Here is a 17,500-nt window from a genome sequence, read left to right as displayed (position 1 = left end):
GCTACCACCCGTAAAAATGGATTCAGGGAACGGCACATCCCCCTCACACCGCGTTAGGTGGTAACCGACGCTCCGATGATCACCTCCACTTACCCGTTGAATGAAAAGCTGCGGTCCCTGTTCACTGCCCTTTCTTAATTCGGGCAAATTTAATCAGTGCCGATAGAATGCACTTACCTACCTATTCGTACAGTTCCTCAGAAAATGTACCCTTTTTTTATCTTGCATTGGGAGCACATGGCTTGTGAACAAAAGAGTCGCTGACAAAATTGACTGAATTGACCTGGCACACATATTGATATAGGATGTAGGTTAGCGTAGTAGCTAGGTTACTGGTGGTCATTACTAAAGATAGGTGACAATATGCGTACATTTAAGGTACCGATGGCCTTATATCACTTGTTTATCTATACTAATAGGCAGTCTACAGGTAAAAGACAAAAAAAAGCTAATAAGGATATTAACACACAATACACGGCAATTTATCTTCAGCCATTATATGTCTAATTTTGTAATCCAGTAAATAATATAATTTAACGACTAAATGGCACCCACGGTGTTCTTTGGACGCAAGGCTAAAAAAAATTGATGTTGAATAACGCATAACCATTTTACCATAACGAGTCTCTCAGTCTGTCAATCAGAAACCACAGTCCACCCTGTTCCACAGAAAATGTGTACTTAGCGGCCACAGTATGGCAAAACAGCTCTCTTAATAAAAAAACAATCAATATGATATCATAGAACATTCATCTGTTGTTGTTGTGGTTTGTCTACTCATTCCAACTGGCTCTTGCAGCTGCGATGAACAACTGTACAGAGCAGCTGGGTGGGAGGGGAACCTGGGGGGGAGATATTAATAAGCAGAGTACCTGCTGAGGTGAAGGAGATTAAGATTTCCCCTCATTCAGATGAATACTGCTTGTACTCATGTTCGCATATAAAACCTTTCCTGGCATCTTTTAGAGCCCCCATCCATTCCCCCTGCTAATGACAGAGAGAAACTTGCACTTGTTTCTTCGAGGCACAGCCTCTGAGACACCACCAGTGAAAATTGTTTTAATGGGAAAGTCTTGGAGAGCATTTGTGATTGCGGACAGACGCCGGCGAGATTATGAAGAAAGACCCATTCAGCTGTCATTTTGTAATTTTCTCTTCTTTTAGGACTGCTAGCAGGCAATTCCACACTCCTCCACTCATCACAGCATATACGGACTCCAATAACTAGTCAGTGCATCATGGTGATGCTTGCACTCACACCTGGCTTACAATGCGAGTGACACGTTAAGCACAGGTAATTTGTCGTAACTGTACCCCTTTTGCGAGAGCAATTACGTGTCCCCACTCTCTGTGCATCTGATGACTGCCAGAGCTGTCTCTGCCTTCCATCAAAAATAGTCCTCTCTCAAGTCGAGCCGTTTTCCATTCTCGTCCAGAAAAGCAATCACACGGCTTCAAGCAGGCTCCTAGAGGCTGTCTGTCCCAGCTGTTTTCGTGCGGAGAGATTGACAGATTCAATTAAGAATTTAACTGGCTAGGGTATGTACAACAACACAAATAGCAGAGCTCGTAACGGGATCTTGTTATCTGTGCATAACACGATTAGCCTTCGCCTGGCCTCCGTAGCATCTCTTGAGAAGTTTCTGCGTTGGTACATTACTGAACTCCGTCTTTTACGCCAATTTTCTCAGAACATGCCCACCGGGGTTGGTGTTCGACTGGAACGCACCGGCCCTGATCTGGGCTCGAGATCAGTTCCTGAGTCGGAGGCCATTCGGGTACCTATCAGCACATCCCCACATGGGGACCAGAAGCTCGCAGATTAAGCGTGGCAAACGATGCAAATGGGAGAAGGATTTTACACCCATCAGTACACGACGCTGGGCGAGTCAAACCGTTTTTAATGACTTCAGCGGGAGTACTCAGGCTCTTAGTCAGGGATCTTGGCTCTGTCCCATCGGAGCTCAGACCAAGGTCAAATTCAATAGCAAGCTCTGAATGAGGTGGCGTATATGGTAATGAGGTTCCTCCCAGAAAAACAAAAGACAACTTCAGGCAGGAGAGGTGAGCCCAAGGTGACGTGGAGAGGAGGAGAACATCCCACCACACACACATTCCCCAGACAGCTTTTAGCTTCGCCCCCGATCTGGTCCTGTTCTGGGCCGAAATGTCCTACTTTGTGGATCTGAATGTGAGAAACAGAGTGCCATCACTCTTCCTGTGTGTTTGTGTGTGTGTGTGTGTGTGTGTGTGTGTGTGTGTGTGTGTGTGTGTGTGTGTGTGTGTGAGTGTTTTTTACACACTCCTACACACTTATCAGCAGTTCCTTACTTCTTTGCTTAAGGGACTTGGATTTGAAGGAGGAGGGGTGTCAGGAAGAGATCTGTTTGGCAGATGGCATTGTGGATCGTACCCCCTCCATCACTCTTCCATCCACTCCACCCCCCGCCCCCCCACCCCCACCCCACCCCCCCTCACTCCCAACAGACTCCTAGGTGCCATGATGCCCCCCGGTTCTAAGAGGCAATGGTGGTGGAAAAGGAGAAATACAAAACAATCCGGAGGCGGAAATAAACTGTCTGATTCGGAGATATGAGTGGATTTCTATCTGTGTTCTGGAGTAATGCTCCTGTCAGGGACGCCTCTCGCGGCGTCTGTTGGTGTGGAGGTGCGTGGGAGGAGACAGGAGGCAGGAAGGAACGCTGAGAAAGAGGACGTACGCGTGTGCTGCTGTTCAAATTTGTGTCACATCTGCGAGATAAAACCTTCTTCTCTCTCTCTGTGGAGAGAGGGGAAGAAAAAACAACTCAACAAGGCAGACGTCTCCCCTGTCTCTGTCTTTGCGGCAGACTCGCTTGCTAATGTTGACAGACAGTGAATTGTGTGTCTTTTTCTCCTCTCTTTTCCCCAGGTGATTGGTGATGACAGCTACCTGAATGCCGTGCAGAGCACAGGTAAGCTCTTGTGTGTTCTGAACTTCATACTTCTTTATACAAAAGAAATTCTCTCAGAACCACTTCTGCCAAAAAAAAAAAGCCCCTTCCTTGGAATAATAGCTTTTAATAGGTTATCTTTGTTGCAAAGGGTTACCAAGAGACCTGGAGTTTATTTTGTTAGCAATACACAGGAAGAGATGTTGAATTCCTTGTGCTATTTGTTTGGGGACTTCCCACAGCGGTCAACCCTCTCACTGTCACATGCAAGTACTCATAGCCAACAACCTAATGGAACCAAAGTAACAACTGGAAAATACGTACCCCTGTAGCCTAAGACTAAGTAGTACGGTTTTACAAGAACATTTGATCAGTGTAACTTGCAAAGGGACTTTGAAGAGGCAATCCAAAGATCCTTTCAGGGTTTTGGATTAATCATCTTTATCTGAAGAATAGTCTTGTGCAACCAGACGTGTATTAGTATATCCATCTGGAGACAGCCATCAGGGACATGTGCGCTAATCGTGGGGATGACTGCAGCATTAATGACATCTGAAATCATCCAAACCCATGTTAGGAGTTGAGACAATGAAGGAGAATTGAAAATGTGAAGGTAGAGGGCTCAAGGCTAAAGGCTAAATGCTAAAGGCAGAGGGAAATGTATAAGTCTTGGGTGGGTCTTATATATATATATATATATATATATATATATATAAATAATATATATAAAAACGGTAGACATAGCCTTGTTGGTGTTCATTTTTTGACACGCATTCTGTCCACATTCTCAAGTCTCCAGACTGTCATGTCTCGTCACATCTCGTCACACAAGACTGTGTGACCAGTGGCTGAAGCTGCAGGGTAGAGCTCTACTGCCTGACCAGGGGCTGCAGGGTAGAGCTCTACTGCCCGACCAGGGGCTGAAGCTGCAGGGTAGAGCTCTACTGCCTGACCAGTGGCTGAAACTGCAGGGTAGAGCTCTACTGCTGCACAGATTTGGGCTCTCACACAAAGTAATTTGGCACGGGCTTGGGACTGGCTTGTGTTCTCCTTAATGAGTCATTACACGTGTGGCCATATGCATTTGGGGAGATTATTTCCCTCAGAGCAATCAGCTGCTGCATTCTGCTGAAATACAAGACCGATTTTACAACAGACATTAAGTTCTGTATTTTAACACCGAGCTGAACGTCAGAAGTAAAGGTTTTAACACCAAGATGGACATTAGAGTTCTGTATTTTAACACCAAGCTGAACATCAGTAGTAAAGGTTTTTACACCAAGATGAACAGAGTTCTGTATTTTAACACCAAGCTGAACATCAGACGTAAAGGTTTTTACACCAAGATGGACCTACAGTTCTGTATTTTAACATCAAGCTGAACATCAGAAGTAAAGGTTTTAACACCAAGATGGACAGAGTTCTGTATTTTAACACCAAGCTGAACATCAGACGTAAAGGTTTTTACACCAAGATGGACCTACAGTTCTGTATTTTAACATCAAGCTGAACATCAGACGTAAAGGTTTTAACACCAAGATGGACCTACAGTTCTGTATTTTAACACCAAGCTGAACATCAGAAGTAAAGGTTTTAACACCAAGATGGACAGAGTTCTGTATTTTAACACCAAGCTGAACATCAGAAGTAAAGGTTTTAACACCAAGATGGACAGAGTTCTGTATTTTAACACCAAGCTGAACATCAGACGTAAAGGTTTTAACACCAAGATGGACATTAGAGTTCTGTATTTTAACACTGAGCTGAACATCAGACGTAAAGGTTTTAACACCAAGATGGACATTAGAGGTCTTAGTTCTAACACCAAACTGTTCATCAGATCTGGGTTCTTACTCCAGATGTTCAGATCTGGGTTCTTACTCCAGATGTTCAGATCACACCACTTCCCCTTTCCTCTCCTCATCCTCATATGGAGAAAAAGGTCTAATTCCCCGGCCCCGATGCAGCCGCGTGGTAATGATTCTGAGGGCCTTTGATGTGGCGCTATGAAGGCAGATAAACAGCTCCGACAAGCCCAGCAAATCAGACGGGTGGGGCAGAGCCGGAGGATAGAGAGAGAGGGAGAGAGAGAGAGTGAGAGAGAGAGAGGGAGAGAGAGATGGATAGAGAGGGGAAGAGAGAGAGATGGATAGAGAGGGGACGAGAGAGAGAGATGGATAGAGAGGGGATGAGAGAGAGAGAGATGGATTGAGAGGGGACGAGAAGATGGAAAGGGCAGGGTAGGGGATATGGGTATAGAGAGGTAAAGAGAGAAAGAGAGAGAGACACGTGGAGAGAGAGGTGAAGAGAGAAAGAGAGCAAGAGAGATGGGTAGAGAGACAGATGGAGAGAGAAAGGGAGCAGGAGAGATGGAGTGAGAGAGAGAGAAAGAGAGAAAGAGATGGAAGCTGAAGCTGCCAAGATTGAACGATTGGTGCTTTAAAGCTCATCACAGTTCCCCTTTCAAATGAAAATATTATCAGGAAAAAAAACGGCCTTTGCCAGAAGGCGTACAATACATCAGATGATAAAAGTAGGTCAAGTTTAGATTTCCCTTGAAGTTTGTTTTTTAGGGGGCCTCTTTTTTCATCTTCTCTGCAGACCAAGGTGTGTGTGCTGAGAAAGCAAAGGAGAGACAGGGGAAGACAGACACAGAGCGAGAGACAGGAAGAGAGAAGATGATGGATTAGAGGAGGAAGGGACACACTGTCACAGCAATGGTGGGAAAGAGAAATATGAATGGAGAGAGAGATATTGGGGGGTAACGAGAGAGAGAAAGAGAGAGAGAGAGAGATGGAAGGATAGAGAGATATTAAGGGAAAGAGAGTAAGAGAGAGAGAGAGATATGGAATGACCTCCCTTCTCTTTATCATCGTTATTCAGAGCACAGGTGCGTATAGGCGCAACCTTGGAGACAAAAGGTGCTGAGACTGCGTTCTGCCCAACATCATCATCAACATAACCCTGGGCGTAATGGCTCGTCTGTGGATGCTCCACATATGACCCAAATGGCCATTTGAACTACATTACCCAGCGTACGACTGGTACATCACAATGACTTAATATAATACTGACACTAAGCATAGAAGCATCACAAGCCTTAAAATGAGCATGATAGCATTTATAATGACAGAGTATAATGACAAGTGAGAGCAAAATGTCACTGAAAAGTTGATGCATCCGTGTGTGTTTCTAATCTAGTCACTTGTGGGATTGTAAATGTTAAATCCTAGTATCTGTACTCATATATGTATCATGTTAGTACAGGTGGAAATGGCTGGTGCTTATGGTGCACATCATATTGCCATTTTGTCACCTTTCACTTGTGCTTGGCTCACACACGTACAGACCCATCCACCCACCCACACACGCGCACACACACACACACACAAACAACTCCCAGTAGTGTGATTGTGTTAGTGTGTGTGTGTGTGTGCAGAGCCGTATCAAATATTCATTGTGCGGAGGAAATGGATTATTGGGTGTGAAAGAATGAGCGCTCCCGTGGCGACGGCTGAATGCTGGCATCCGAGGACGCCATGGCGGTGCTCTGAGTGAACAACACATATTGCCCCCCCCCCACCCCCCCATTTAACTCATGTAGTGCAGGAGGAGACTGGATGCCAGGGCGGTGAGGCGATTGGAACTGGCTGGACAGTCGAAGTCCCGATAAAGACTATTTTGATCCGGGGTGATTGCATTTTTAGCAGGCGCATCTCTTTTAAAGTTTGGAGCATTTCAATGACTGGACAAAGTCATTTGGAACTCCACTGCCGGCTTGGCATTGATTGTGTGCTCCTCGTCTTAAGGTATCGCATTCCAAACCTATTACCATGTGTAACCTGTACTTGAGGAGATCGTTTTCCTCGGTTGCAATCAGTCATTGCGTTTGGGCTGAAATACGAGACTGGGGGTTGAACTCAATTTTCTGTGCGGCTCCGTGTGCGTTATTCTGGGCTGGGATAAACAGCGTGTGCTTTTGAGAAATGATTGAAGTAATATCAAAACATGGTGGCCTCTGAAATGAAATACAGCTATCAACAGTCTCGACACACACACACACACACACACACACACACACACACACACACACACACACACCCCACACCTCACACACACAGTCCCACATGTGCCCACATCCACACACACACACGCTCTCACACACACACAACCAAGCCCACAGCCATCACTGCCTCTTTGGCCAGTATCCATTTTGACAGCTTGAATTTCCCAGAGCTCTTGAGCTCTTTCTCTGAGGTCTGTCTCACATCACACCCCACCCCCCACCCCCACCCCAATCCCCACCCCCACCCCTTCATGTCTCCCAGCCCCCTGGTACCAAATATGGGGAGAAACACACGCACAGTAGCCTCAATCCTACTGCAGTTTTTACCCCCCCAGGGCAGAAAACACAGTTGGGGTGACGTTTAAAAAAATGCTTCTGAAATCACATATATTAGATGCTAGTCGGCCGTATTTCCATATGTCAACATTGACGGTGATTCATATGTGCTTGGAGGGAGGCCAAATCTGAGAGTTGAATCGATTGTGTGAGATGTGGAGATGATAGCCTGCCGAGGTCCCTAGAGAGATGGATAGAAAGAGAGAGAGAGAGAGAGGGGGAGAGAAATGGTTAGCTTTACCCATCCCATTTTTTGCCTTACCCTTCCCCAAATGCTGCCAGCTCTTTGCGTCTGAAGCATGTCAGGTGTTTTCATGAGCATTCTGCTATACTGTATTCACCCGGACAGAACAGGGTGAAGATTGCTGGCCTCTCGAAATATTGAGAACGTCGTTTTTCCCAGTGCTTTCCCTTGCCGGTCGTCACCACCTGACCTTCATCATCCTCTGATTCTTCACACTGTTCTGGATCTCTCATTCTCTTTCTCTCTTTCCCCTCTTTTTCCTCATCATTAGCATTCTCATCTCCTGTCTTAGTGTTGCTTCCGTGATTGCCTCTTTTCATCCTCTCTCAGTCAGTTATTAACTCATGGCTTTGTTTACTCCCCTCCGACAAAATAAATAAATAAACAGAGCATCTATCAAAGTTTGGGACGAGACTTCACGTCTTGATCAATCGATGCATAAATTGCCTATTACAAGAAACCTCATCTTTTCAGCTCATTTGTGGAGGGAGGGGGAAACTGAGCTGCTTTGTTGTTTTTTGTCACCCCCCGACGACTGTGGCTTTTTATTGTACATCCCCACCATTTGTCTTGATGAACCCAATTAAGTAGAACAGTGAGCGAGGGAGCGAGAGCGGGAGAAAGGGAGAGAGAGAGGGGGAGAGAGGGAGAGAGGAAGAGAGAGAGGGAGGGAGAGAGGGAGCGAGAGAGGGCGAGAGGGAGAGGGAGATAAATAGGGAGAGAGGGAGAGAGGGAGAGAGAGAGAGGGAGTTAAGGAGCGAGAGAGGGGGAGAGGGAGAGAGAGAGGGAGAGATGGAGAGAGAGAGGGAGTGAGAGAGGGAGAGAGCAGGTGATTTCTCCCTGGGTTTTGGGGGCTGAGGCTGGCACTTTGGTGGCTAGTAGAGGGGTTGGCGAGGAGTGGAGGGGGGAGGCAGGGTAGTTTAATGTTGTTAATTTAGCTCCTTTTTGATTGCGGTGGTGTGCTCTACACAAGCTTAGCCCCAGAGTCGTTTATCATCCTTCTCTCGCTGTCTCTCTCTCTCTCTCTCTCTCTCTCTGTCTCTGTCTCTCACTCTCTCTCTCTCTCTCTCTCTCTCTCTCGCCATGCTGCTGTGTGCGGTGCAGGCTCCTCGGCCCCTGTGCACGGATGCGTTGGGAGTGAGAGAGCGTATGTTTCTGGCTGCTATCTGCGGCGTGCAGCTGTTCACGGGAGGAGCACCAGAGTAGCGACCACGCGGCTCTCTCCTCCCAGGTGCTCCTCCTCGACGGCACACACGCGCGTTTGGCGCGTGCAAACACAGGCGCTGATCACGTCGTAACGCGCACCAGTGAATTCCACCCGCCCGTCTCTCGGAGCCGGTCTGTGTCAGAGCTGGCTTGGTGGAAAGCTGCTGAGGTGAATTCCATAATTCCATCTTGCGTGCTCGCTGGTGTCAACAGCCGGGTTGGATCGGCGTCGTGCCACAGTGAATTAGCCTGAGCTCAGACGACGCACACCGATCATAGCAATGAGAGTGTGTTCAGTCGTTAAAGTATTAGAGCGCCGTGTAAAACCACTCCTTACATTTCTCCACTCGGAGAGACTCTACCTTCATCCTTTCTTGCCGCCACGGTAGCGAGGGTAAGCCGAAGTGGGTCAGGTCAGAGGGAAGCTACGGACCAGCAGTGGGCTTTGGCACAGAGGGAGAGAGAGAGAGAGAGAGAGGGAGAGGAGAGAGGGAGAGAGAGAGAGGGACAGGGAGAGGGAGAGAGAGAGAGGGAGTGAGGAGAGAGAGAGAAGGAGTGAGGAGAGAAAGGGAGGAGGAGCGATGGGGAGAGGTAGGGACACATAGGTAAAAAGAGAGGGAGAGTGGAAGAGAGACCAGGAGAGAGGGAGAGAGGTGAGGAGAGGAGAGGAGAGAGAGGGAGAGGAGAAAGAAGGAAAGAGAGGTGAGGAGAGGAGAGAGAGGGAGAGAGGTGAGGAGAGGAGAAAGAAGGAAAGAGAGGTGAGGAGAGGAGAGAGAAGGAGGGAGGGGAGGAGAGGAGAGAGAAGGAGAGAGGTGAGGAGAGGAGAGAGAAGGAGGGAGGGGAGGAGAGGAGGGGAGCTTCTGGATGTGGATCACCTGGTTAGAGGTCTTTTTGGATCACCTCCATCCCACTAATCTGTGCCTCTTTATGGCTGGCTCAGACTCAAGCTAGTGGCCAGAAGCCCTTATCTCCTTTCCTCCCTTCCCCTCTCCTCTCTTCTCTCCTCTCTCCTCTCTCTCTCCCTCCTCTCCTCTCCTCTCTCCCTCCTCTCTCTCTCTCTCCCTCCTGTCCTCTCCTCTCTCTCTCTCTCCCTCCTCTCCTCTCCTCTCTCCCTCCTCTCTCTCTCTCTCTTCTCTCTTCTGTTATTCTCTCTCTCTCCCTCCTCTCTCTCTCTCCTCCCCTCCCCTCCCCTGTCCTCTCCTCTCCTAACCTCTCTTCTCCTCTCTCTCCATCCCTCCTCTCCTTTCCTCTCTCTCCCTCTTTCTCTTCCTCTCTTCTTCCTCCAACATGGGGCTCAGGCATCAAAGAGGGATGGAGAGGAGAGGAAAAGAAGGGAGGAGGAACAGAGGGTGTAGGTAGGGAGGCCTGCCTGGTGGAAGACTCTACAGCCAAAGCGTGTTGCTGTGAGATAAAGAACAGGCGGGTCGCTGCTGAAGCACCTTCACTGTGCTCCTGGCTCTAAATCCCACATAGAAGAGGGGAGGAAGGGAAAGAAAAAGAGAAGAAAAGAGGAAACACGAGAAATACAAAAACTACTCAACTACAACTTGGTCAGGGTGGGGCTTCTTTTTTTCCCTGACGGTTGCTACAGGAGATTATCAAGGATTTATTTGGACAGTTTTGTCCTTACAGTGGGTTCTTAGTGGGGGATTTACTAAGTTCTGTCAGGGTAATTAGCCAGAAGTCTCCTTTATTTTTTCTGGGTGAAATACTGATGATGACACACACGCAAACACACACACACACACACACACACACACACACACTCACAGGCTGATCCACAAACCCATCAATGTGATTTACATACGAGATTAGCTTTGGACTGTGATGAATTGACTGGCCATTTGTTCCAGTTTAGAAAATTGTGGCCGTCTTTCATCGAGTTTGGGCGATAGTGGCAGCGGCGGCGATGGTGGCTTTGAATCTCTGCCAGCGTGCTGATAATTGTTCACTGGCTTTCATAGTCACTGCAGACTGTATTTAATGGTGGGCTTTTGTGAAGCTATCTTAAATGAAAAAGAAAAATGCCTTTATGTAGTCTTTTCTACAGACTCAAAGGAGTATTATCTCCCTGAAATTACTGTGTGGTCTGTTTGTGCATGTGTGTGTGTGTGAGAGAGAGAGAGAGAGAGAGAGAGAGAGAGAGAGAGAGAGAGAGAGAGAGCATATGTGCATGTGTTTGTGTGTGTGTGTGAACATTGGTGTGCATGTGTGTGTGTGTATGTATATGTGGGTGGGTGTGTGTTTGTTTGTGCATGCAGGCACATGTGTGTGTCTGTATGTACGTGTGCATGTGTGTGTGTTTCGGAATACGGTGTTGGGATGTACCCCAATCCAAAATGTTATCCGGGAAAAGCAAAAATAATGTAATGAAAAAAAGATATTTCTTCAACCGAAGTTGCTTGTTATCATTCAGCTCCATGATTGACATGTCTGTGCAACAGCCATTATGTTTCTTCAATTCGTTTCATTTTATTGTGGATGGCCACAAGATAAAAATGCCCATTCTGTTTGCAACATAAGACTTTGATTTCACTAACAAGTCGTTTCATTTAGTACACATTGAAAAATGATCGCTATATTCTGAGGTGCCCCCACCAAGTCATCACTGCAGTCGAAATATTGAAAAAAAATATTCATCCAATTCATCCAATATTCATTCAATATTCATCTATTTAAGATGTGACGTGCTGTATGCATCAGCTATAGGTTTCATGGCATTTCAATTTAGCTCAAGTTCACGTGACAGAAACAAGTGATTTTTGAGGCATAATTAATTGCATGCCAATATTAAATCAATCTGATGCTTTGTGGGCACAACAGTTGCATTGCCAATGAATATTAGGTCAGAAAACAACAACATTTGTCCGATTTAACATGACTACCGATATGAACCACCCTCACCTCCGGCCTCCTATCCGAATACAGATACAGAGACAGATCATTGTGTTGGCTGAACAGATACAGATACAGATAATGATGTCTCTGTACACCTACTGTGTATTTCCTGATAATACTAAGTACATATTGTTGGTTGACTGCCCATCTCCAGTGGAGAGGCTGGGCTGCTTCGATTCCAGCCAGGTGCGTTTCATCATCATCATCATCATCATCATTGTTTATTCAGGGAGAATTGACTGAGCACAGGGCTCTTTTGCAGCAATGCCCTGATTGAGGCTACATAATACAAAAGAACAATAAATAAACAAACCATAACAAAACAAAACAGACAAAATAAATAAACAAAACACATTAAACGACTTAGAAATTAAGTATAAAGAAATTAAATCAGAGAATCATTTAAAACAACAGCATTGAGGCACATCCTTATTATCTAAAAGGCTCTTAAATTGGTTGACAGACAAATACTTGGTTAATTTCAACTCCACTTGAACAGTGTTCCATTTACGTTTAAGAGTGGTGAGGTCATTAATCTTGTGGCTGTGACCTTTGACACTTCACGCTGAATAATGTGGGTCAGAGGTCATATGTCTAAGCCATAGCTTTTCTGATCAACTGAAGCGCAATGATGCACTGGAAATGCTGTAAGAGAAATGTCAATTAACATTAAGGCTGTTGAAATCTACACTTTCGTGCTCTGGAAGGTCGATAATCGATAGAAGTCGATAGAAGGCCGATAAAATGCACATCAACCCATTTCAGTCTTTGCAAATCACTCACAGGATTTGGGATCTAACATTTTGTACCAAGCTGAGATACAACATTTAGTTTTATACTTGTCCACTTAACAATGTATTACACATTTCATCTCATAAACATCTCACAAAAGCTGTCATGTTTTGTACCGTGAGTAGCATGGCGAACAGTATTTAGGTTACACTTTACTTATCTGTCATAAAGATGCTTTGACAAACAATCATCATAACAGCGAGTGTCGAATGATTACAGTATTAATAACAGTTCTCAGAATTTAAGATTCCATTACAGCTTATGCCATAGAGCATAGCAGTATACATCTATGGTATATATACATATGTATACACATTGAGAAGTGTTACACAGAGCATAGCAGTATACATCTATGGTATATATACATATGTATACATATAGGGAAGTGTTACACAGAACATAGCATGAAAATAAGCTTCCATGTTTTTGCATAGACAGGCCCCCCTAGCAGCGTGTTTATGAATCAATGTCAGTGTTACCTAATGTGAGTCAGTATCACCTCCAGTCAACATTGAGGCCATCTGTCTGTGCAGCACCTTCAGAGGACCCCAGCTGGCAGAGGGGTCAAAAGGTCGTTCAGTTACCTGGGCTGATGCGCTCAATCTTTTGTTTACTTAGCTTCCTTGTTTGCAAACAATAATACATTAGGTAGGCAACCTCAAACTGACACAGTCAACAATTATGAAGGTAGATACATTAATACGATACATAAATAAAATAGTGAAACACATTAATAAAATAGGAGAGAGATTAGCATTTGTGTTTGGGTTGGAGACGTGGTGTCGTAGAAATATTTATTTAAATAGTTATTTTCAATCTGTATCTCAGTGTCACTAAATATTGATTTTCCACTCAGTGTCTTGTCCTTCCGCTTGGCTTCCCACCGCTCACTTTGTTACTACCAAGACGATGGCTGCCATATTATATGCTATTTGTTCAGGATCATCACTTTTTACTGCCTTGAACACAATACACAATAACACAATAACACAATAATATGGCCGACGTCGTCTTGAATTATGTGGCATCACTAATCTTACAATCGCCTACATCAAAGATTAAACACTTTCTATAAGTGAGCAGACAGATAAAAACAATGCCACTTTATTATGCACTTAATCACACTATTGTGGTATATTAGTACACAGTAGTTTTTTTTATTAAATGGTTATAAAGGCCCCTGTCACTCTATCATAGGCCAGTATGCTGTTGTGTTGTAAGCCAAACTGAAGAGTGTGGCTATATTTAGACGACGTTATACTTAGGACTACTTCCCGTGCCATGCATATTTAAGGAGAAGCCCTGTGAGGGACCATGTCCCCACTGGAGTGGCTTGGCACTTAATGTCATGTCATTGGGTTGTGTTGGTTTGGTTCTCATCCATGTGAAACAGAGACACGCGTATTTCAGTGAGCAGATCTGTGCATGTGTTCAGTGGGAGTGATGGGAGGTGTCCACTGCATACCCACAGATGAAGAAATCAAGGGAGCCTTTTTTCCCCCCAAAGAGTGCCCCATAAGTAACATTAAGGGAGTTTGCATGGTTTCAGGGATAGTTAGGGTGAATAATTATATATTATATATTATAATATCCTTATACAAGGAATTTGTTTTTCCTCAGCTTGTACAGTAAAATAACTTACTGTAAGTGTGTGTTTACAAGAAATGGTTGTATCTTTAACTTCTCCAGTCTATCTGTGTGTTTGTGTGTGTGTGTGTGTGTGTGTGTGTGTGTGTGTGTGTGTGTGTGTGTGTGTGTGTGTGTCTGTGTGTGTGTGTGTGTGGGTTGTCACTGACAAACAGAATCAAATCATTATCACATTGATGTTATGGAACTGGGAGGGTTATTCTCACTATATATGACACAACCAAACACTGATGAAGAAAGGGTCTTAAAACCCCTAGTAAAATGCTCACAAAGGCAGCTTTGCTGTTGTTGTTGTGTCCTGCTGCTCAGGTTGTATGGCTGGGCAGTCGTGTTTTCATGTTTAGCACTTGTGGGCTACAGACAGCGTATGTTGGACTGTGAAGGAGAGCCTTTATGGATCCCAGGTACAGCATGCGGCGCGTATTGCAGCTGTCTCTAGCCTGTTGTGCGTTGCTCTTGTATCTATAGTTCTATTATGGTGGGGCTGCTGGCTATGAGTACTTGCATGTGATAGTGAGAGGATTGACCGCTGTCGGAAGTCCCCAAACAATAGGGAAAGGAATTTAACATATTTTCCTGTGTAAAACTGAAAATGACCATTATCTCAACCAGTCCCAGAGCAGGAGGTTGCACAAGGGATGGCTGATTTTGCACACTAGCTGTGGGTCAGAGCCAGCCGAGGGCCAGTGATGGTAGGGATCGGTCGGTGGGTCTCCAGTCCACTCATGTGTTCCCTAATCTTCTGAAACATTTCCAATCTTCCCATCTTTTACAGAAAAGCCCCTTTCATTCTGCTCTCTCCCATTTTCTGAAAATGAAATCCCCTGGTCTTCTCTCCTCCCCTCCCCTCACGCTCCACCTCCTCCCTTCCTCTTCTTCCCCTCCTCCCCTCCTCCTCCTCCTCCTCCTCCCCTCCTCCCGCAGTTCCACTGTCCTGTTCGGAGGGCTTCACAGAACTGGGCTACTACAACGGAACCGTCTCCCAGACGGACTCGGGCTCGCCCTGCCTGAAATGGACCGAGTTTCCCGACTACGTGCAGCAGTACCCGGGCCGCGGCCTGGGCGACCACAGCTACTGTCGGAACCCGGACCGCGAGTCCAACCCCTGGTGCTTCTTCAGACAGAGCTCAGGAGCCATCGGCTGGGCCTACTGCGACTGTCACCAGGGTAAGAGCTCTGGAGAGAAACATGCACACACAATAAATTAAAACATATCTCAAAGATAGAGGGTACAATATAGAAAAGTTGTTTGGAACTCTGGAGTCATCAGCTGGGTCTACTACTCTGGACATTTCCACACACAACTTATAGCTTAAAATAGCTGAATTTGAACTCGAGGCGCCGAATGAAATCATATTTGATCTGTGCCGTCACTTTTTCGGTGATGCAAAGGTCATATGTACATGACCTTTTAATTGTCACGATATAAATGTGTATAAAGAAAGGAGAGGCATACAGACATTTAAATAAATAAATAAATAAATAACTCAATAATCCAACCACATATTAGCAGTGTTATTGAGATTCTACACGGACAGTGTGTGGCCTTGTGAATCATGGGTCAGCCATGTCAGACTCTTCAGGAATATAAACACCAGTGGGTCTGAGCCAAAGGGCCACGGAGGCAGTTGAACAGATCCAAAAAAAGTAAGAATGGAGAACAAAAAATAATGTCCACATTTAGAAGACGGCTCCAAAAGTAAGCAATAAATGAATTAAAGTAAATGGACTGCATTTATATAGCTCTTTTCTACTATAAAGCACTCAAAGCGCTTCACAGATGAATGCCTCAGACATCCCATTCATACACCGATGGCAGAGTCAGACTATCTAAGATCGAACTAGTAACCTTCTGATTGCTAAATGACTCCTCTACCTCCTGAATCCCTATCGCCCCCCAAAGGAAGACTTTATAATTATAGAATAATGCCTCAGACATCTACCCATTCATACACTGATGGCAGAGGCTACTAGCTAAGTTGCCAACCTGCACATTGGGAGTGGTTGGGGGGTTCAGTGCCTTGTTCAAGGACACTTTGACACTTGGTGAGGAGGAGTGGGGGTTGAACTAGCAACCCTGTGATTGCTAAACTCCTCTACGCTCTCCTCTACCTCCTGAACCCTATCGTCCCCAACGGAAGTTAAAGAATGACTTTGACCTAAAACTAAGGTGAAAGAAATTATGCATCTATGACGCATTTTGATTCACAGTCAGTGCGTAATTTACAGTAACGGTTCCGTTTTATGACTTTCAACTGTTGAGAATAAAACACAATGTGATATTTTATTTAGGGCGCTGTGCATAATTAAACTCGCTCATGTAAAAAACACATCACCTGACATTTGCCTAAATCACAAGAAACAAAACCTCTCGTGTGGATTAGGTCGCTTCCTGCTGGATCTCAACCATTTCTACGGTCTATTTACCTCTTCGCTCACTTTGCAGTGGCAAAGATTTTTCTGTTTTGTTTACACACCTGGACAACATCAGTCTTACCAAGTGGAAACCTGGATAATATTTACATTTTCATCATAATATCTCTCTGGAATGGGCAGTTTAAGATGAAATGTGTTCCTAGGTGCTTTAGTAGAAGGATTATCCTGGTGCCCGTGAGTGTGTGTGATTGTGTGATTGTGTGTGTTTGTTTGTGTGTGTGTGTGTTGGTTTGTGTGTGTCTCTTTGTACGTATGTGTTGGTTTGTGTGTGTGTGAGTGTGTGTGTGTGTGTGTGTGTGTGTGTGTGTGTGTGTGTGTGTGTGTGTGTGTGTGTGTGTGTGTGTGTGTGTGTGTGTGTGAGGGAGCTTGTAGATGCTGGCTCTGTTTCAGATACCTTCTGTACCTGTCAGTGTCTCTGTGTGCATGCTGAGCTTCACACAGCTGTGTCCTCTCTCTCTCTGTCTCTCTCTCTCTCCATCCCTCTCTCTCCCTCTCTGTCCATTCCTCTCTCCCTCCATCTCTCTGTCCTCTACATCCTTTGAGCTTCCAGCTTGTCGATATCGTTCCTCAACACCTCTCCTTTCTGTGCTGTTTCTCTCCAACTTCTGATCTATTTATCTGTCAATCTCTTCATTTCTCAACACTCCTCTTTCTCTTCTCTTTCTCTCAATCCATCAGTCTCTCTGTTTGTCTGTTCATTACTCATCACCACCCCTCTTTTCTCTTCTCTTTTCTCTTCATCCTTTGATCTCTCTATCTGTCAGTCTATTCATTTCTTAAATCCCCTTTCGTTTTTTGCTGCTCTGTCTTGTCTTTGCAATATGATGGTTTTTTTCTTCTTCTCTCGAATGTTTTTCACTCCTTTTTCTCTCTCTCTCATTCTCTTCCACTTATCCTTGCTTCTTTCTCTCTCTCTTTCTCTCTCTCTCTCTCTCACCCACC

The 17,500-nt window shown here is 45.2% G+C and overlaps 1 protein-coding gene across 1 annotated transcript in view; it reads left to right on the top strand.

Annotated features, from left to right (window-relative positions):
- The window catches only part of si:ch73-127m5.1 (neurotrypsin), a 47,765-nt gene that overhangs the window by 1,174 nt on the left and 29,091 nt on the right, over window positions 1-17,500 (top strand). Inside the window, exons 2-3 of the mRNA XM_031561111.2 lie at window positions 2,912-2,954; window positions 15,047-15,289. Coding sequence (XP_031416971.1) covers window positions 2,912-2,954; window positions 15,047-15,289 — 286 coding nt within the window. The remainder of the gene's footprint in view (window positions 1-2,911; window positions 2,955-15,046; window positions 15,290-17,500) is intronic.

Source organism: Clupea harengus, chromosome 23, assembly GCF_900700415.2.
Source record: "Clupea harengus chromosome 23, Ch_v2.0.2, whole genome shotgun sequence".
Taxonomy (NCBI): domain Eukaryota; kingdom Metazoa; phylum Chordata; class Actinopteri; order Clupeiformes; family Clupeidae; genus Clupea; species Clupea harengus.
Note: the sequence above shows the minus strand (reverse complement) of the source record. Positions and strands in the feature narration are given on the sequence as shown.